Source organism: Dendrobates tinctorius, unplaced genomic scaffold, assembly GCF_039654945.1.
Source record: "Dendrobates tinctorius isolate UK_male_01 unplaced genomic scaffold, ASM3965494v1 ptg000075l, whole genome shotgun sequence".
In the NCBI taxonomy this organism is placed as follows: domain Eukaryota; kingdom Metazoa; phylum Chordata; class Amphibia; order Anura; family Dendrobatidae; genus Dendrobates; species Dendrobates tinctorius.
Genome location: NW_027361743.1, coordinates 11,684,024 through 11,705,000, shown reverse-complemented (window position 1 = coordinate 11,705,000; position 20,977 = coordinate 11,684,024). Strand labels below are relative to the sequence as shown.

The following is a 20,977-nucleotide window of genomic DNA, read 5'->3' as shown; positions in this document are numbered from 1 at the left end:
CAAGAAACAGACTTGATAAACGAGGAGGGGGTGTCGCATTGTATGTTCGAAACGCGTATATCTGCACAGAGATTGAAGCTTCAGAGACTGGGAGTTCTGTGGAAACTGTTTGGGTAAGAATACAAGGACAGAACAATGGAAAGGACACCATTGTAGGCATTTACTACAGGCCGCCTGTGCAAGCCGAAGATATAGATGAACTCTTTATGCATCAGATGGCCAAGTTCTCCAAAAAATATGACATAGTTGTCATGGGAGATTTCAACTATCCAGACATTTGTTGGGAATCTCTCTCAGGCAAAACTAACAGGTCAAGGAAATTCTTATCCTCTCTTGCTGACAACTTTATCTTCCAAAAGGTAAGGGAGAAAACAAGGGGAACTGCTACCTTGGATCTAATCCTTATAAACAGGGAGGAAATGGTTGAGGAGGTAAAAGTGGCTGGGACCCTAGGAGGTAGCGACCATGCTATTTTAGAATTTTGGATAACTAGAGGTGGAAGACCTGTGAAGACTCAGACGTCAAGGTTAGATTTCAGAAAGGCAGATTTTAAGGGATTCAGAAAGAGAATTGGAGGGATCCAATGGCTGGATATCCTTAAAGACAAAAATGTCCAGGAAGGATGGGAAATCTTGAAAAATGAAATTCTCAAAGCACAGTTGTTAACAATTCCGAAAAGAGGGAAGAATAGGAAGCATTTAAGGAAACCAGGATGGATGAACACAGAACTTAAGCACATGCTAAAAAGGAAGAAAAAAATGTTTATAAAATGGAAAGAGGGAGGCATATCTAAAGAAGAATATAATGCTGTCTGCAGAACCTGCAGGGCACAAATCAGATTAGCTAAAGCTGAAAATGAACTGAGGCTTGCAAGAGATGTCAAAAGCAATAATAAAGGATTTTGGGGATATGTCAAAAGTAAAAGTCAAAGATGCTATAGGATTTTTACAGGATGAAAATGATGAAATGGTAAGACAGGATGTTGAGAAGGCTGAACTTTTAAATTCCTATTTTGCATCTGTTTTCTCTCAGAAAGGAAATGCAACATCAACTGTTATTCACTGTCCTATTAAGGGAATAGAAGAATCCAGGATATCTATAAACAGAAAGATAGTGAGGAAACACTTAGCTAACCTAAATGAATTCAAGTCTCCAGGTCCAGATGAATTACACCCCAGAGTACTGAAGGAGATAGCAGAAGAAATTTTTGAACCCCTCTCCATAATCTTTGAAAATTCTTGGAGAACAGGAGAAGTGCCAGAAGACTGGAGAAGAGCAAATGTTGTTCCTATCTTCAAAAAGGGGAAGAAGGTGGACCCAGGCAACTATAGGCCGGTGAGTCTGACTTCTATACCAGGAAAGATCTTTGAACAAATTATTAAACAACATGTATGTCAATACCTGGATAAGAATGAAGTGATTAAACAGAGTCAGCATGGGTTTCTAACTAATAAGTCATGTCAGACTAACTTAATTTCCTTCTATGACGGTATCACTGATTGGGTGGATCAAGGAAATGCTGTAGATATAGTATATCTTGACTTCAGCAAAGCATTTGACAAAGTCTCTCATACAATCCTTATTGAAAAAATGACTAAGTATGGAATGGACAAGCCAACTGTTAGGTGGATTCATAACTGGCTTAGTGATCGGACCCAAAGAGTGGTCGTAAATGGCTGCACATCCAGTTGGAAGAATGTCTCAAGTGGGGTACCACAGGGCTCTGTCCTGGGCCCTGTATTGTTCAACATCTTTATCAACGATTTAGATGAAGGAATTGAGGGTAAACTGATTAAATTTGCTGATGACACAAAGCTAGGAGGGATAGCTAATACTAGAGAAGAGAGAGAGAGGATTCAAAAAGATTTAAATAAACTGGAGAAGTGGGCAGCAACTAACAGAATGGTTTTTAACAGGGAGAAATGCAAAGTACTACATCTGGGCAATAAAAATGAAAAAAGCATATATAGAATGGGAGGAATAGGGCTAAGTGACAGCACATGTGAAAAAGACTTGGGTATACTAATAGATCACAGACTGAATATGAGTCAACAGTGTGATGCAGCAGCAAAAAAGGCAAATGCAATTCTAGGATGTATTAACAGAAGCATACAGTCTAGATCACGTGAAGTCATTATTGCCCTCTACTCCTCTTTGGTCAGACCTCATCTGGAATATTGTGTCCAGTTTTGGGCACCACATTTTAAAAAAGACATCAACAAACTGGAGCAAGTTCAGAAAAGAGCGACCAGAATGGTGACCGGTCTGCAAACCCTGTCTTATGAGGAAAGGTTGCAGGATTTGGGAATGTTTAGTTTGCAAAAGAGAAGACTGAGAGGAGACTTAATAGCTGTCTACAAATATCTAAAGGGCTGTCACATTGTAGAAGGATCAACTTTATTCTCATTTGCACAAGGAAAGACTAGAAGCAATGGGATGAAACTGAATGGGAAGAGACACAGATTAGATATTAGAAAAAACTTTTTGACAGTTAGAGTGATCAATGAGTGGAACAGGCTGCCACGAGAAGTGGTGAGTTCTCCTTCAATGGAAGTCTTCAAACAGAGGCTGGACAGACATCTGACTGGGATGATTTAGCGAATCCTGCTTTGAGCAGGGGGTTGGACCAGATGGCCCAGGAGGTCCCTTCCAACTCTACGATTCTATGATTCTATGATTCTATGTACTGTGGAAACAAATCTGCTAGAGTGTAGTCTAAAAAATGCACACTAGATGGCAGTACAATCTGTTTTCAGTGCAAGACAATGCTGGGGGAGGGAGTCTACGCGTTTCTGTATTGAAGCTTATCTCTCTGAGAAGACATTGGATGTTAATTAAGTGCTTGTATAGAGGGAGGTTTAACATAAATCTGCTAGAGTGTAGTATAAAAAATATTCACTAGATGGCAGTACAGTCTGCTCTCAGTGCATTGCATTGCTCTGTATTTCCTCTCCACAGCTCCAGGCTTCTAATTTTGGCAGCTGTGGGGCTGTACAATGCATCTCTATGGGAAATCTGTGTATGACCGATATTTCTCTTTGCTTTTCTTTGAACACAAGTAGTGTGACACCTGAATGTTTTTGGGGCAGGTCAGATGCAATTTGATGAGTTACCTGACCCCCCTCCAGTTTTTTTTTTTTTTACTTTTTACACTAGTTATTTATAGTGAACATTTCTGGGCTACATTCACATTTTGGGGTCCATTTCAGATGCTACATTTTGGGGTGCAGCCACCTCAAGTAATAAATCCTGCCTCCCATGTCACCACTTCTGTATTTTTCATGCATTCCTAGTTTTGGCTTACAATAACTGATATGAAAAACTGACCAAAAAACTGACATGTGAACTCAGCCTTAAAGTGTAGTTTCACTTAAATCCTGTATTTTGTTTGTGTATTCTAGAGTGAGCAGCATGTACTGTGGAAACAAATCTGCTAGAGTGTAGTATAAAAAATACACACTAGATGGCAGTACAGTCTGCTCTCAGTTCAAGGCATTGCTGGGGGAGGGAGGCTACGCGTTTCTGTATTGAAGCTTATCTCTCTGAGAAGACATTGGATGTTAATTAAGTGCTTGTATAGGGGGAGGTTTAAAATAAGACACAAAACTTGTAGACTATATATCTAATATATAAAGCTCAATGTATGTGTGTACGAGTGTGTGTATGTATGTATGTGTGTGTGTATATGTCCGGGATAGGCATCCGCACCGTCGCAGCTACAGCCACAAAATTTGGCACAGTCACACGTCTGGACCCCGAGAGCGTCCTAAGCTATGTTGTGAGGTGAAATTTTAACCCCACGTTAAATTCTTCTGAGCTTTGTATCTAAGCCTATCCTATGTGGCACTGTTGAGCTGTGTATCTAACCCATCTAATCAAGGCACTTGTAATAAACATTGTTTAGTATCTATATCACATTACCATATTACTAAATTTTTTGACATTTTCTCAACAGGATTGTTTCAAGACATAAGACCAGAAGAAGAGGAAGTGAATAAATGCATCAGGAACCAGGGATGGAAAAACAACATGCCAAGAGTTAAAGAAATATTGCTTCAATGGAGGAAAATATGACCAGGATAATGAAAAATAAGGACATATATTTATAAAAAATAAAATGGATGTGGACCTTTTTCATGTTGAGAAAGATGAAAAGAAGAAAAGATTCCTGTCAGATCCAAAAAATCAACTTTTTTATTTCCATACAAGAAGGACTACCATTTTTGGCTGCATAAAAAGTTCTTCTTATTTTTTTATTTGTTTATGGCTGCGTTCACACTACCATATTTTCTTCCTGTGTTGACAGGAAGAAAATACGGCTGTTAGCAGGCGTCTGTATGGCAGCTATGGCCGGCTCGTCATGAAGAGAATTCTCTATTCTCTCCGTGAGAGCTGTGCGACCAGGACATGTCCGTTCTTTTTGCGGGGCACGGTTATAGGAAGTCACAGCCGGCCGTGTGAAATCACAGCACAGCTGTAGGATTCCTCAGCCACACAGCTGCAGCACGGTGAACATACGGTTCTTGTTGAGCCATATGTTCACTGCGATTTTTGTGGCCCCATACTGCTGACCCATACAAGTCCATAGGGCAGACAGTATGGCCATATTTTCTGCCTGTTAACAGAGGCAGAAAATACGGTAGTGTGAACGCAGCCTTATACAAAATAGCTTTTGTTTGCTTGTTTTGGTATTTTGTATTTTATTCAACATGTACCTTTTTCTACCTAAAATAAAGCAAAATGAAGTTTTTTATTTCATGTTTCATTTGTTTATGACCACACATGTTCATATACAGTTTAGTAAGCAAAAGGTATTCAAAAAATAGAGTATCTAAAAATCAAGATTTAATAGGTTGGGTGATATTAACCCGGAACAGTACCAGTGTATAATAAATGGGAGCAGAACAGCATTAAGTACAACAAGTCATATTATTACCACTTAACCATCACGTCTGCCAATGTGTCTGTTTGTCTAAAGGACCTCTAAGGAAATGTGTAGGCCAACCTCTTTTTAATTTAAAACCCTGCCTACTGATAAGGAAGACTGTAATGGAAAAGATTCCCACCTGTATTTTGCAGCTGCATTTGCTATTGAGTCTTTTACTCATATGTGTCTAGTTGCTTTGCTGCTAAGAAAGCTACCAAACTATTGATTAATTCTTAATTTGTTTTGCTATTTTTCTATCATTTTGCCTTATTTTGATCACTGGACTTGGATATTTCAGTCATCTGCCTTTCTATTGCCAGCCTGAGGAGATAAATTCATATTTTTTTCAAAGGCTTACCTTTGGGACACCAAGTTCAAGCTATAGACATGGAGCCTGCTTCCAAAGTGTAAGTTTCTTTACATAAAGCATATATGAGGTTTTATTAAACGTGTTAAGCACCCAGCTCCATGATAGGGTATGTCCAGTCAATGACTTCTAGGGGGTTAGTGTCATTTATTGGGACATCTTATGGCTAAATTTGAGAATGCACTTTGTGGTCCTATGAAAAACTGTCTATTTTAATTTAGAAACTCTAACCCTCTTGTATAACAGGCACAATAGAACTCCAATGACATGTCCATTCTGCCTCAGTCCCGAAAAAATACTCTCTACACATCTGCGCAGAAAGTGCATGAAATTCAACTCAGGTGAGGAGATAAAAGCCGTTTTGGCACAGGCCAAGAAAGCCCTTGTCAATATTGCTTCAAAAGGCACCATCCTAGATTATCAAGAAATCATGTCTCTTGGATCCTTGGACAATGTTGCACCCTTTCTGGAGACCAGAGGATTTGTAATAGTGAACAAACCAACTGTGGCCAGGTATGTTCTTTCACTGTCCTTGTTAGTCTTATCTCCAGAGCCAACCTTAGGTCAGTTGAAAGAGTGTCTTTTATACTCCAACCCCCAAATCTATCCCACCCTACCAATCATCTAATATATAAAGCTCAAAGTGTATGTATGTATGTATGTATGACTATGTATGTATGTATGTAATGGGTGACTATAGGATGGAGGATATGTATGATGGGTATATGGGCACTGGACTATGGGATAGAGGATGTATGATGGGTATATGGGCACAGGACTGTGGGATGGAGGATATGTATGATGGGTATATGGGCACTCTACTATGGGATGGAGGATGTGTGATGGGTATATGGGCACGGGACTATGGGATGGAGGATGTGTGATGGGTATATGGGCACGGGACTATGGGATGGAGGATGTGTGATGGGTATATGGGCACGGGACTATGGGATGGAGGATGTGTGATGGGTATATGGGCACAGGACTATGGGATAGAGGATATGTATGATGGGTATATGGGCACGGGACTATGGGATGGAGGATGTGTGATGGGTATATGGGCACGGGACTATGGGATGGAGGATGTGTGATGGGTATATGGGCACGGGACTATGGGATGGAGGATGTGTGATGGGTATATGGGCACGGGACTATGGGATGGAGGATGTGTGATGGGTATATGGGCACGGGACTATGGGATAGAGGATATGTATGACGGGTATATGGGCATGGGACTATGGGATGGAGGATATGTATGATGGGTATATGGGCACTCGACTATGGGTTGGAGGATATGTATGATGGGTATATGGGCACTCTACTATGGGATGGAGGATATGTATGATGGGTATATGGGCACTCTACTATGGGATGGAGAATATGTATGATGGGTATATAAGGGCACGGGACAATGGGATGGAGGATGTGTGATGGGTATATGGGCACTGGACTATGGGATGGAGGATGTGTATGATGGGTATATGGGCACTGGACTATGGGATAGAGGATGTATGATGGGTATATGGGCACGGGACTGTGGGATGGAGGATATGTATGATGGGTATATGGGCACTCTACTATGGGATGGAGGATGTGTGATGGGTATATGGGCACGGGACTATGGGATGGAGGATGTGTGATGGGTATATGGGCACGGGACTATTGGATGGAGGATATGTATGATGGGTATATGGGCACTCTACTATGGGATGGAGGATGTGTGATGGGTATATGGGCACGGGACTATGGGACGGAGGATGTGTGATGGGTATATGGGCACTGGACTATAGGATGGAGGATATGTATGATGGGTATATGGGCACTGGACTATGGGATAGAGGATGTATGATGGGTATATGGGCACGGGACTGTGGGATGGAGGATATGTATGATGGGTATATGGGCACTCTACTATGGGATGGAGGATGTGTGATGGGTATATGGGCACGGGACTATGGGATGGAGGATGTGTGATGGGTATATGGGCACGGGACTATTGGATGGAGGATGTGTGATGGGTATATGGGCACGGGACTATGGGATGGAGGATATGTATGACGGGTATATGGGCATGGGACTATGGGATGGAGGATATGTATGATGGGTATATGGGCACTCGACTATGGGTTGGAGGATATGTATGATGGGTATATGGGCACTCTACTATGGGATGGATGATGTGTGATGGGTATATGGGCACTCTACTATGGGATGGAGAATATGTATGATGGGTATATAAGGGCACGGGACAATGGGATGGAGGATGTGTGATGGGTATATGGGCACTGGACTATGGGATGGAGGATGTGTATGATGGGTATATGGGATGGAGGATGTGTGATGGGTATATGGGCACGGGACTATGGGATGGAGGATATGTATGACGGGTATATGGGCATGGGACTATGGGATGGTGGATATGTATGATGGGTATATGGGCATGGGACTTTGGGATGGAGGATATGTATGACGGGTATATGGGCACGGGACTATGGGATGGTGGATATGTATGGTGGATATGTATGATGGGTATATGGGCATGGGACTATGGGATGGTGGATATGTATGATAGGTATATGGGCACGGGCCTATGGGATGGTGGATATGTATGATGGGTATATGGGCACGGGACTGTGGGATGGAGGATAATTATAATTTGTTGTAACTAACCACAGTTAGTTACTATGCCCGGGCAGCGCCGGGCTCTTCAGCTAGTAATTAATAAAATAAAAAATAGTTCTTATAATTTATGCTAGTGCCTTCACTAGTTCTTGTTTCACTCACTACATTTAATTGCCCTATCAGTGATCTCATATAGTCAGTACTTGTACACCAAAACCTAAGGCCACTGAATAAACTTCCTAATATGCTGCATATATAAATACTATGCAGTGAGAATGGGGGTGAAATCATTCAGTGACCCCTTGGTGTACAAATACTGAATATGTAACGATGTCAACCTCTCTCTCGCTGTCGCTCTCTCTCTCTCTATATATGTATAACAATTTATAGAAGATAAATAATTAGTACACGTTGGACCAATGTGCTGTAAAGGCCTTGTATCTGTATGCTTTATTCATGTAGTTGTAGTGAAGTTGTCATTGAATCATTTTTTTTTACCACAGAGGACATGTTGAGCCGTACATAGCAGGCATGACACCTACATATTGTAGCAGCCCTCTACTGTTGTTAACAATGCACATTTAATCTGACATAGATGTCTGCCTTCTTTAGAAACCTATTTGCATTTAAATCAAGCTACCAGTAATTAGGTGAATGCATGACTTTTATTTGCTTTTCCTCTCAGCCACTGATAAGAAATACAATAACAGGGCAGTGTTTCTCCTTTTTTATATCAAAGTTCAGATCTACTACAGTACATAAATTGCTTGAACCTTTTTCTGACATGTTTCTATGTCATTGATTGCTTTTACACAAATACACAACACAGACCACAGCAATTTATGGCAAATTTAAAGCAGTATTTAAAGTTTATCAACCTTATATATGTAAGTATTCTAGGAGTGATACCTTTATTGGCTGACCAGAAAAAAAGATATATATATATATATATATATATATATATATGCGCAAGCTTTCAGAGCACAAAGGCTCCTTCCTCAGGTAGTACTACAAATGAATTCATAAGACACATTTGTAATTTTGCTTTGTATCCCCTCTCCTTCTTTTCCTCCCATTAAGATACCATGGTAATCACAAACAATGTCACCTTTTTTAAAGACCTGGGTGGAACTATGGATTTTCAAGTCCTTTCCATAATATAATATTACAATAACGTTTATATACATATTATTCATATTTGCAGCATATTAGTAAGTGCTTATCAAAGTCTTGGGTCATTTTCAAACTTTATAAACATGTCATAGTCACTTTCAAGGGGGAAGAAGGTGCAATGCTTGAAAGTTCACCAAATAGCACAATATAAAGTCTATCTATCTATCTATCTATCACCATTAACTTATGTCAAGAAAATGTATGTGTGCTGTTATTCTTGGCCTTTTGATTGATTGAGGTGTAAAACACTAACAAATTTGATGGGTCACTTCCATGGTGAAGGTTCATTGAATGAGAGCCTGACAATCACACAAAATAGGGTGCATGATTCCACGGCTCTCAGTGGGGATGGGATCCACAGGTTCTTTTATACCACCTTCCAAGTCCTTAGGGGTGTTTTATGCGGCCTCCTGAAACAACCCGGTGACATAACTTCACATTCTTTGTGGGAGTGTGGAACCCTGTTTGCACAATTCAAACCTTCCAAATGCTTCCCTGCTTATACATGCATGCTAACAAAAGATTTTTTCTAATTTATAGGAATGTGCAACAAGAACACGCATCAAGGTCTGCATCATCTGTCATCTCATTGCCACAATGCCCAGTTAATGCTGCTGAGGATCATGATGATGCCATTCCTGGCCAAGCAGATTTGGAGGGAGATTTGACACTGTTTCCTCAGTCCCCTACAGAAGAAATTGAGGTCAGTGAAACCCCAGAAGACCCTGGAGAAAATCAGATTGATGGAGAGGAAGGCAGAGAATATGAAGAATGTACAGCTGAAGTAGAGGAAGAGCAATTTGAAGAAATGGAGAATGAAGAGACACAGAGGTCAGGATACAATTTATGCAATATGTATGACTTTCAAGTGCTATAAAGTGATTAGCGAGTGCATACACAACTACTTGATACTTGGTTGACTCGATCAAGTACCACATGTGCTTGAGGGTGCTACTCGAGTGCCCTTCTCAAATCATTGCTGCCTATTAGGTGACCAATGAGCAGGGATTTTAAGGCCTAGAAGCAAAAGCACAGAAGATGAAATGCATATTGCATTTCATTATCTGCACTATGTGCTTCTATGGTAACCCAACTGGTTTGTTACTCAGATATTTTTGATTCAACAAACTATTAATGACATATACATCACTGTGTGTCAGCAAATGTTCTGTTGTATGATGTGCAAGGAATATAACTCATTATAAAATGCTTTAAGGGAAGTTGGCAATTCTACAGCAATATGCAGGCTGCCCACTTCCTAATACTTCATCCACTTATGCTTGACATGTTATAATGAAATGTGGCATGCTTCGCTGTTAGCACTATGACACTTAGCATTGACATTTCCTGTATCGCAGGCACTATACGGGGCAACAAGACCCAGGTGAAGGCAAGGATGTATTTACATTGTGACTGTCTTTGCTCCTCTACAGCTTCCTAGGCTTCAGGCCAAGTGACCTGCAGGTTATTGGAGCAAACATTAGGGATGGAATCTGTAGCCCATCTTTCAAGTGCTTAGGGTCTTTTTTGTATGGATTATGCAAACAACCCTTACCACTTTAATTGCACCCCTTAACAAACTTTGCGGGACTGTGGCACCCTGTTTAGTTGCATCGGTCAAACCCTATAAATGCCTGCATTGCTTTTATCTCCATGCTCACATTTTTTTATCTTTTATAGGAGTGGGCAACAAGAAGATCGATCAAGTACTGTATCTTCTGTTGTCACATTGCCGCAATGCACAACTGATGCTGCTGTGGAGCTTAAAGATGCCATACCTGGACAAGTAGAGATGGAGGCAGCTAAAGAAGTGGAGGATGAACAAAGTGAAGAAAGTGAGACTGAAGAGACATTTGATGAAGACACACAGAGGTCAGGTTACTATAGATGCAATGTTTATGTCTTTTAAGTGTTACATAGTGATAAGCAAGCATGCTTGCCACTATTAAATACTCGATCGAGCATCATGGTGCTCGGGTACCTTTGCTCAAGTTCAACAAGTGTTTGAGGGTGCTACTCCAAAGCCCTCCCTGCATCATTGGTGCCTATTAGGCCATTAATGAGTGGGGAATTAAGATCTGGAAGCTATACTGCAGGCTGGTCTGATGCACAATTTTTTGGGATTTTCACTTAATTATATACTTTCCCCTCTGCCAAGCATAGGGTGTATGTTTTAATGCTTGAGTCTCTCATAGACTTTGATTACAGTTTACTTGCTACTCAAGTTGCTTGACGCAAGTCTCAAGCTCATCACTAGTGCTATAGAATGTATCAAGTCTAATCTGTTGTACTTTTCTCCCAAATTATAGAGTACTGCAGACAAAATGGTCAACAGATACAAGGAAGAAAATGAAGATAGCAGGGTTATACAAGCGACATTCAACACGCGAACCAATATTGATGGGCTTTTCTCAGTACTTGCAAAAATCACTAAAGGTAACCCACTATAAACAGGAGGTTCAAGACGTGGGCAAGATTTCTTTACTACATGAACGCACAGCATGCAAGTTTGGACTTTGTCAAAGACATTGATAAGGCCAATTCATTTTTCAACAAGCTACAAGATATGAAGCTTGCAAATCAGACCATCTTCAATTATCTGAAACATGACCGGATTTGTAGACAATGCAACACTGTTTAACTCCTGCAAATTCTTTATAGAGGTCACAGAAGATATCCGGAAGAGGTTGAGCAGGGGTATTTATAGAGAAGTGGTGGGAAAAAGGTAAATTATAAGCTCACCCATTTTTAAATTCAAATATTTTCCATAATTAAAAACATTTTGCATAATAAACTATGTTAAACTACTATGTTCTTATAAGGCAGATAGGAATTTCTGTGACTGTGAACATGAGTCGCTCAGTAAACTGAAATGTGGTTAGGTGTCAAATCAATATATAAATATCCCTGATATAACTTGCCATAGCACAATGGGAGGCAATCATACATCATTAGCAAATCCTAAACATTCATAAGTGCAAAATATTAGCATTTTCCACCATCAGCCATATTACTATAGTGTTAATATGTTCATCACTAAGCTAAAACTAACCTGTCTCACCACCTTCTGATACCTGTGATGAAATGTACACTTGTTATTGCAGCTTATGTTTGATCTATTACTACTGTATATATATTTTCAGTATAATAAAATTATATTGTTTACTCCCTTTTCTAGATACCAGGCATTGATGTCTTTGACTAAGACACCCCGGGAATGTCAGAGGGTTTTAGATGCCGCAAAGCCAAGCTTTTTGGAGTGTATCCAAAATGTCAAGCACTCAAAAGTCTCAACTAAAGCCACTAAGCTTGAAATTCTCTATTATCTGGAGGCCATACTAGTCTTAAAACATCTCCAAAGACCAGGAGTGGTACAAAACATGAGTGTAAGTAAATTTTCCTTCTATCTATTTATTAATTTTATTTTACTGTCCCTCAAACATAACTATGTCTTGACTCATAGGTTTCTGAATGGAATGAGCAGATACTGAACAAATATAAAGGAAAAAATCTCTTTGTTATTGGAGTGAAGCTTCATAAAACATCATCTCAACAAGTCGCAACATTTGTGTTGGATGAGGAAGAAGAGACAGTAATATTTTTAAATATATTTCTTATAATACAGAGGTTTAATGTTTTTTCCATCATTGATTTTTATATTTTTTTTTACAGTGGTTCAATATCTACTTTGAAAAAATAAGATCTCAGTTGACATCAAGCGGCATGCCCGATGACACATTTTTCATAACAACCTCCGGAACGAAGATTTATAATGTACTGTATCCAATGACATCAGGCGTCTTCACGAAAAGTAAGAGTCTTTTAGCGCCAATATATTTCTTAAACTCTAATAGTAGGGATAATTATTTTAAATATTTTTCTTTTTTTATTTCTAGATTCAAAGTTCCTAGCATCAGCAGCCCAGCTTATCAGGAGGGTCTGTGAAACCTCAACTCTTTCAAAATTTTCAGACTCGGAGAAGTGTCTTTTTGCAAGATAATTGTCTCATACAAACCGAACAGCTGAAAGAAGCTACAGAGAAAAGACGCTTACTGACATATGCCATGGTCATGAGCTTGTTACGCAGACAGGACTTTATAACGGTGATGAGCCCATAGCTAGCACCTCACGGTAATATATTAAGAAAGGGGCAGATGATTATTGCTTTGTGGCACTTATTATTTTTGTTTGCCAAGTATAATAGTTTTTGTTTTTCCCTTGTCTGCTGAAAAGAAATCAAGATGCAACAGTGATGCAGAGAAGACACGATGACAGTGATAGGCCCCAAGCTGCTACCTCAAGGTAATTTTTTGAAAAGGGACAAAGAAATGGGTGTTCAATCCTTATACAATATAAAAAGGATAGGTAAACTGGAATTTTGGAGTCAAGAGGATGCGGATTCATTTGGGTGGCTTAATCCAAATCAGATTTCCACATCTTTGGAGAGAGGTTCAAGTCAGAGAACTGTCAAAAGGATGCGACGTTACCTATATTCTAAAATACACCACCATCCTACTACTTGCTGAGAAACATAGACCATAGGTTTCCTGTCCTATGAGCAGGTTGTTGTAGGATTGTGTCCAACAGGGTCTCCACAAGGATTGGATATGAGAGCTTGGTTTTTGGGGGTCATTAGAAACATAGCAAAAAATGTTGGGTATGATCACCAAGTATAATACTTTTTGCTTCTCTTGTCTGTTGTAAAGAAATCAAGAGGCAGCAGTGGAAGAGACTACAGACGAAAGCCAGGAAGAAGATGAAGATGCCACTGACAAAGAAGAGTCAAGTCACCAAAGTGGGCAGGAAGAAGAATCTGAAAGTGACATCAACGATGAAACGTACATTTCAAGGTTGATATAACCTCAAAAATAATACAACTGTTCTAAACTAATAAATGTTTGCATGCAATATTGCATTATGCTTTTTTCATTTCAGTGCCAAAAAATCATTGCATGACACTGTAAGAAGATCTACTAGGCAGAGGCAGATAGGGTTACAAACATCTACCAGGTAAGAAGACAAGCAATTTGATGGCATTCATTTTTGAAATTCAAATGTTATAAATGAGTTTTCTGACACTAATATGTGGCATTTATTTTTTTTCAGAGCTGTAAAGCGAAAAGAAATAATTTCCAAAGAAAAGAGAGACAGTTGTCCTACCCATAAGCTGATGTCTAAGGAGGAACATTTCAAAAGTTTTACTGAAAAATATCCCATTACTCTAGAGAAGAATGTGCCATCACCAAGCATATGTCGAGAAGAGTCCAGAACTTATTGGCGATACTTTGGTGATCGATGGAGGAAGATACAGAACAAAATGCGAGTCGATCATATCACTGGTAAGATGTTTAAATGTTTACCATTTTTTAAAGAATCTATTTTACATTATCATGTTACAAAATTCAATTATGTGTTCTTTATAGGAATGCTTCAGAAAAGTAATGTGAAAATATCAGAAGTAGAAAGACACATTCAAAATCAAGGCTGGAAAAGGAACCTACCAAGAGTGACTGAAATATTGCATCAATTAAAGAAATGATTACTAAAATGGTAAAAAATGGGTAAATATGCAGTAGATGTGTGTTAGTGTATGTGCACCTGTGTGCTTTGGAGAATTGTTCAATGCAGTAGCAGAAAAAATTTGTAAAATCTTACAATCAAATAATGTATGCCTTAAACTAGGATTTAATATTAGTATTTAATGTATTTTTTCCCTATAGATGGAGGAAGAGCCATATTTCACAATGAAGATTCCAGTCCAGATGGAAGAATTAAGAGGACTCAAGATGTCACAATCAATTGGATTTTGCCTCAGGGAAGTAAAGTAGTTGTTGTAGTTAGTGATGGTTGAGCACCAAAGTGCTCGAATGCTTGATAGTCAAGCTGAACACCTCGCAAAGAATCGATGTGCTTGACCCAAGAATTTTTCCAGACTCCCTTCACTTGGTAGAGGGGAGGATGTCTGGAGAAATGTAAACACTGGGGACCGCCTGCCCCAAAGTCTCCCTTCCCTCAGGAGCTCACCAGAGCCGCAAAGTGCAGCCTGCAGAGCCCAAGAGTGCAACCCGCAGGCTGCTGCAGCTCTTTACCTGCACTCAGAGCGCTGTTTAATAATCACCTGACACTGACTTCTGAGATTTCTTGCCTGTCTATAAATTCAAAGGCATTGATGATGTCACAGTCAAACACCTCTTCTTGTATCCATATAAAGGCAGTTATGTCCCAGTCATGAGACCAGTCATTTAAATGTGACATCATCAATGCCTTTATGTGCATAGATGCGGAGTAATCTCTGATCTTAGAGCATCGGGTGAGTCTTGGACATTGGTGAGCTCCAGAATAAAGCCTGCAGGTGATTCTGAGCATTGGTGACAAGCACTGTGAATATTTGATTGAGTATCGAGTGGCTCCAAGCAGCCTCATGCTCGCTCAGCACTAGTTGAAGTCAAGCAGAGGCACATCGATTGCATGCACTTTTATCTTTTTGATGTTTATTTATTTCTCTTTTAGATTGACAAGAAGAAAGACAATATTCATCATCCTAATAAATCAATAGTATTCTGTGTAAATTAATTTTAGATCTTGCAAGTCCACTTCAGACATGCCTTGAGCACTGCAGCGATGATGCCCTTTGCTTAGGCCAAATTCAACTTGGCAAATTAAGCTTCTATTGAAATCACTACTGACCTGAGCTGCTGTGAGATGAAAGATGTCTGAAGTGTCCTAAAATTCTTTCATGGCCATCAAATTCTAAATTTTAACAAGCTTCTGTAGCAAGACTTAAATATTGTTTTAAATCCTTATCATATAACCATATTACTACATACTATGATTTGCTAGGATGATGTGGGTTCACCCACTAGTTGCCCAATGGGCTACTGTCGTGCCCCTGCGGATCCAGTCGCCCGGGCCATGGGCCAGGCCGCCTGCCACCGTGACCGCGGCATTCCCAGCCACCGACGCAGGCCCGGACCCGAGTACCCCTCTGCCCCAGTGGGTGCGTCACTACCAAAGGGCATTTTTAGCCTGTATGCTGATCTGAGGCAGCACCCTGTCAAAGTCTTAGCATTTACATGCTTGAACATAGTAGCATATCATATTTTGCTAGAGACTTTGCATCTAGCACTGCCCTTGACAAACAACCACCTGAGGAAATATTGCATTTTTCTGTTTTTTTCTTCAATTAAATATGTGTGTCATTTACAGAGCTGCAATTGAAAAAGAAGAAAAGTTTAAGGAAAATAAGCCTGGACCTCCCACCATAGAGACCAAAGACGAGGATTTTCAAAGATTTATTTCCCTGTATCCCCTAACTGCTGAGACAGAACCATCAACGTTAAAACAATGCCAGGACAAGTTCCCACTGAATGGACCACATCTGTATGATAGGTGGAGGAGGAGACAGAACAGAATGCGAGTGGACTATATATTTGGACTTCTTAAGGATGATCATCCAGATGCAGAGGAGGTGAAGAGATGTATTGCACAGAAACTTTGGAAAAGTAACTTGCCGAGGGTGAAGGATATTTTTGAAAAATGGAAAAAGTGTTTGACTTAGAACAGGACAATGGACAATACACTCTTAAAAGGACACTTATTCTATTGAATGGACACTTCTATGGATTTTGTTGGGTATGTCAAAAGCTTTTGATCATATTAGGTCTCACTTGTGAGCCCTTCTGTGATCAGAAAATTCTGACATGCCTTACGACCTGTCAGGAGTGTTTAAGAATGACCGTATGTTTTATTTCTTGGCAATTGTATGTTTGAATGTACATAAACACATTGATTTGTGGGGGTTGGTGGGATGGGGGCTGCTTAATAAAGCAGATATTGTTTTAACTTAAAGAAGTGCAGCACTGGGACAACTTCCCAGTGTTACATCTACCCTATTAAATAGAGCATTTTTCTAAATACATTCAATCACTGCCTTGTTTCCCCTTTCTCTGCCTCCGTGCAGAGAGCGGAGTTAGTCGTGGCCACAATGAGAGTGCAACATCAGGGCATGTGTTTATCAGGCTCCTAGGAGCAGCTTGAGAATCAAATGCCATGATGCAGCATTCACATCGAGGCCGTGGCTGCCCCAACTCTCTTCATTGGAGACAGAAAAGAGGAATTATGACGCCCCACAATGTGAACATACATAGAAAAATGCTTTATTTAATAGGGAAATTTAACACCTGGAAGACGTCTCAGCACTGCACTTCCTTCTTTAAGGAGTGGAAAATCAAATTTGAATACCTATTTTTTGTTATACTGTATTAATACATGTTCGTAAACAGAAAAGGGTTCTTTACAGTCAGAGCAGTCAGGCTGTGGAATGACGATCACATGAGGTAGTGATGGCCGACATCATACCAGCTTTCAAAAAAAGGGCTGGATGATTTCCTCGATACCCATAACATTGTGGGTTATAGTTAAATTAGACAAAATGTTACACCTATAGTAGTCTTTTTGATCCAGGGTTCTTGTACCGATCGCCTTTCTAGGGGTCAAGAAGGAATTTTTCCCCGTGGTGCAAATTGGTTGAATGTATCCTGGGGTTTTTGCCTTCTTCTGGATCAACAGATTTAGGTACAGGGATTTTAGTAATACCATAACAGTAATACAAAAATAAAACTAATTAAATATTATAAACTGGTTTATATGTAACTAGCTGAAGAGCCCGGCGCTGCCCGGGCATAGTAACTAACTGTGGTTTGTTATAGCAAATTATAATTATCCTCCATCCCATAGTCCCGCGCCCATATACCCATCATACACATCCTCCATCCCATAGTCCCGTGCCCATATACCCATCATACATATCCTCCATCCCATAGTCCCGCGCCCATATACCCATCATACATATCCTCCATCCCATAGTCCCGTGCCCATATACCCATCATACACATCCTCCATCCCATAGTCCCGTGCCCATATACCCATCATACATATCCTCCATCCCATAGTCCCGCGCCCATATACCCATAATACACATCCTCCATCCCATAGTCCCATGCCCATATACCCATAATACATATCCTCCATCCCATAGTCCCATGCCCATATACCCATCATACATATTCTCTATCCCATAGTCCCGCGCCCATATACCCATCATACATATCCGCCATCCCATAGTCCCGTGCCCATATACCCATCATACATATCCTCCATCCCATAGTCCCGCGCCCATATACCCATCATACATATCCTCCATCCCATAGTCCCGTGCACATATACCCATAATACACATCCTCCATCCCATAGTCCCATGCCCATATACCCATCATACATATCCTCCATCCCATAGTCCCGCGCCCATATACCCATCATACATATCCTCCATCCCATAGTCCCGTGCACATATACCCATAATACACATCCTCCATCCCATAGTCCCATGCCCATATACCCATCATACATATTCTCTATCCCATAGTCCCGCGCCCATATACCCATCATACATACACACACTTGAGCTTTATATATTAGATTGTAATAGTGCAGTAATACTAAAAATGGTTATTCATTTGTGAGGCCTAGTCTCAGTAGGTTAGTGTAGTTTTGGTATGGGGAGTACAATTGGGGAGAAAGGTTGAACGTGATGGACCTAGATCTTTATTCAACCTACATCACTATGTTTGCACTGATTTGATGTGATGGGGTTTGTTCAATAAATTTTGTTTTTCTTTTTAACTAAGCATATGTTTGTCTTCAATTTCATTGTTTAAAAGATTTCAGCCTCATTCTACTGCATACAGTCCGATGGGGAGTGCATTCTGCTGCATGCAGTCCGATGGGGAGAGCTTTTTACTGCATGCAGTCCGATGGGGAGTGCATTCTACTGTATGGAGTACTTCAGAGAGTGCAATCTACTGTATTGAATCTGGTGGGGAGTGCATTCAACTGTAAGGAGTCCAGTGGGGAAGGCATTCTACTGTATGGAGGCCAATGGGGAGTGCATTTGACTGTATGGATTTCGATGGAGAGTGCAATCTACTGTAGAGAGTCTGATGGAGAGTGCAACCTACTGTATTGAGTCCGATGGGGAGTGCTTTATGCTGCATTCAGTCCGATGGGGAGTGCATTCTACTGTATAGAGTCCGATGGGGAGTGCATTCTACTGTATAGAGTCCGATGGGGAGTGCATTCTACTGCATTCAGTCCGATGGGAGTACATTCGACTGTAGGGAGTGCATTCATTTCGATGGATTTTAGCCTGAGAGCCTTGGAATCCTGCACCTTATTTGGTGCAGTTTGGCAGACTCTCAGGCAGAGTGGTGGTGTTTTAGTCCTATTTCTGGGATTTCAGCCTCATTCTCCTGCATACAGTCCGATGGGGAGTGCATTCTACTGTATGGAGTCCCATGGGGAGTGCATTCTACTGTATGGATTTCGATGGATTTTAGTCCTATTTTTGGGATTTCACCTGAGAGCCATGGAATCCTGCACCTTATTTGGTGCAATTTGGCAGACTCTCAGGCAGAGTGGTGGTGTTTTAGTCCTATTTCTGGGATTTCAGCCTCATTCTGCTGCATACAGTCCGATGGGGAGTGCATCCTACTGTATGGAGTCCAATGGGGAGTGCATTCTACTGTATGGAGTCCGATGGGCAGTACAATCTACTGTACTGAATCCGATGGGGAGTGCAATCGGCTGGGGAGTGCATTCTACTGTATGGAGTAGGGCACTCTCCCTCGGGGCCCCACAACATATTGACACCCCTAAGTGGTGGGAGAAGGGGAAATCTGATTTTTGGTCAAAAATCAGGCTAAGTCCTAAAATCTTCAAAAAATGACTAAGTCCCAACGGTTCTTTCTGAAAAGTGTACCCAGGCTCCTGGAAGTGTCCTGGGTACACCTCCTGAGACGTTCCCCTGCCTGGAAGTCTGTCTCATCTCGAAATTTTTCTAAGTCCCAAAATATGGTTTTTCCTCCATAATTCGACTTTCCCCCCATAAACCACACATTCTACCCTCATGGGAGGCACTCTCCCTTGGGTCCCCTCAACATATTGACGCCCCAGAGTGGTGGGAGAAGGGGAAATCCGATTTTTGCACAAAAATCCAAAAATCGCTCTAAGTCCAAAAATCCTGAAAATTTTTCTAAGTCCCAACGGTTGTTTCTGAAAAGTGTAATTCGACTTTCCCCCCATAAACCACACATTCTACCCTCATGGGAAGCACTCTCCCACTCTACTGTATGGAGTCCCATGGGGAGTGCATTCTACAGTATGGAGTCCCATGGGGAGTGCATTCTACAGTATGGAGTCCCATGGGGAGTGCATTCTACAGTATGGAGTCCGATGGGGAGTGCATTCTACAGTATGGAGTCCGATGGGGACTGCATTCTACTGTATTGAGTCCGATGGGAAGTGCATTCTACTGCATGCAGTCTGATGGGGAGTGCATTCTACTGTATTGAGTCCAATGGGGAGTGCATTCTACTGCATGCAGTCCGATGGGGAGTGCATTCTACTGTATTGAGTCCTTTGGAGAGTGCAATCTACTGTATTGAGTCGGATGGGGAGTGCATTCACAACTGTAAGGAATCCAATGGGGAAGGCATTCTACTGTATGGAGGCCAATGGGGAGTGCATTCGACTGTGGATTTCGATGGAGAGTGCAATCTACTGTATTGAGTCCGATGGGGAGTGCTATCTACTGCATGCAGTCCGATGAGGAGTGCTTTCTACTGCATGCAGTCCGATGGGGAGTGCATTCTACTGTATGGAGTCCCATGGGGAGTGCGTTCTGCAGTATGGAGTCCGATGGGGAGTGCATTCTACTGTATGGATTTCGACGGATTTTAGTCCTATTTTTGGGATTTCACCTGAGAGCCATGGAATCCTGCACCTTATTTGGTGCAATTTGGCAGACTCTCAGGCAGAGTGGTGGTATTTTA

The 20,977-nt window shown here is 40.9% G+C and overlaps 2 protein-coding genes and 1 long non-coding RNA gene across 5 annotated transcripts in view; all 3 read left to right on the top strand.

The window, feature by feature from the left end:
- The window catches only part of LOC141096606 (uncharacterized), a 15,965-nt gene extending 11,212 nt beyond the window's left edge, over window positions 1-4,753 (top strand). The window contains exon 2 of the long non-coding RNA XR_012233719.1: window positions 3,956-4,753. This is a non-coding gene — a long non-coding RNA (uncharacterized lncRNA). The remainder of the gene's footprint in view (window positions 1-3,955) is intronic.
- A 378-nt stretch (window positions 4,754-5,131) lies between these two features.
- On the top strand, window positions 5,132-11,811 carry LOC141096604 (uncharacterized). Its single transcript, XM_073583342.1, has 5 exons — window positions 5,132-5,334; window positions 5,541-5,807; window positions 9,630-9,920; window positions 10,770-10,961; window positions 11,399-11,811. The coding sequence occupies exons 1-5, from the start codon at window positions 5,315-5,317 to the stop codon at window positions 11,619-11,621; spliced, it is 993 nt and encodes a 330-aa protein (XP_073439443.1). The 5' UTR covers window positions 5,132-5,314; the 3' UTR covers window positions 11,622-11,811.
- A 470-nt stretch (window positions 11,812-12,281) lies between these two features.
- LOC141096419 (uncharacterized) lies at window positions 12,282-18,765 on the top strand. Of its 3 annotated transcripts, XR_012233684.1 has the most exons (11): window positions 12,282-12,475; window positions 12,553-12,681; window positions 12,762-12,900; window positions 12,986-13,220; window positions 13,323-13,391; window positions 13,796-13,939; window positions 14,025-14,099; window positions 14,196-14,428; window positions 14,513-14,639; window positions 14,810-16,086; window positions 16,296-18,765. XR_012233684.1 is itself a non-coding variant. In XM_073582993.1 (10 exons), the coding sequence occupies exons 5-9, from the start codon at window positions 13,342-13,344 to the stop codon at window positions 14,626-14,628; spliced, it is 618 nt and encodes a 205-aa protein (XP_073439094.1). In that variant the 5' UTR covers window positions 12,282-12,475; window positions 12,553-12,681; window positions 12,762-12,900; window positions 12,986-13,220; window positions 13,323-13,341; the 3' UTR covers window positions 14,629-14,639; window positions 14,810-18,765. The 3 variants fall into 3 exon arrangements, 2 of the variants coding, with proteins under 2 accessions (XP_073439094.1, XP_073439095.1); XM_073582993.1 differs by having other exon boundaries at window positions 14,810-18,765; XM_073582994.1 differs by lacking the exons at window positions 12,282-12,475; window positions 12,553-12,681 and having other exon boundaries at window positions 12,722-12,900; window positions 14,810-18,765.
- The last annotated feature ends 2,212 nt before the right edge of the window (window positions 18,766-20,977 follow it).

What these genes read in the sequence shown, in the direction of transcription:
- LOC141096604 (XM_073583342.1), top strand. Translation starts at nt 5,315, where the DNA reads ATGGAGCCTGCTTCCAAAGT. An exon ending in AACAAACCAACTGTGGCCAG is followed by an intron (nt 5,808 to 9,629) that starts GTATGTTCTTTC and finishes TCTAATTTATAG; the next exon opens with GAATGTGCAACAAGAACACG. An exon ending in TTTGATGAAGACACACAGAG is followed by an intron (nt 10,962 to 11,398) that starts GTCAGGTTACTA and finishes CCCAAATTATAG; the next exon opens with AGTACTGCAGACAAAATGGT.
- LOC141096419 (XM_073582993.1), top strand. Translation starts at nt 13,342, where the DNA reads ATGCAGAGAAGACACGATGACAGTGATAGGCCCCAAGCTGCTACCTCA. An exon ending in CCCCAAGCTGCTACCTCAAG is followed by an intron (nt 13,392 to 13,795) that starts GTAATTTTTTGA and finishes TCTGTTGTAAAG; the next exon opens with AAATCAAGAGGCAGCAGTGG. An exon ending in GGGTTACAAACATCTACCAG is followed by an intron (nt 14,100 to 14,195) that starts GTAAGAAGACAA and finishes ATTTTTTTTCAG; the next exon opens with AGCTGTAAAGCGAAAAGAAA.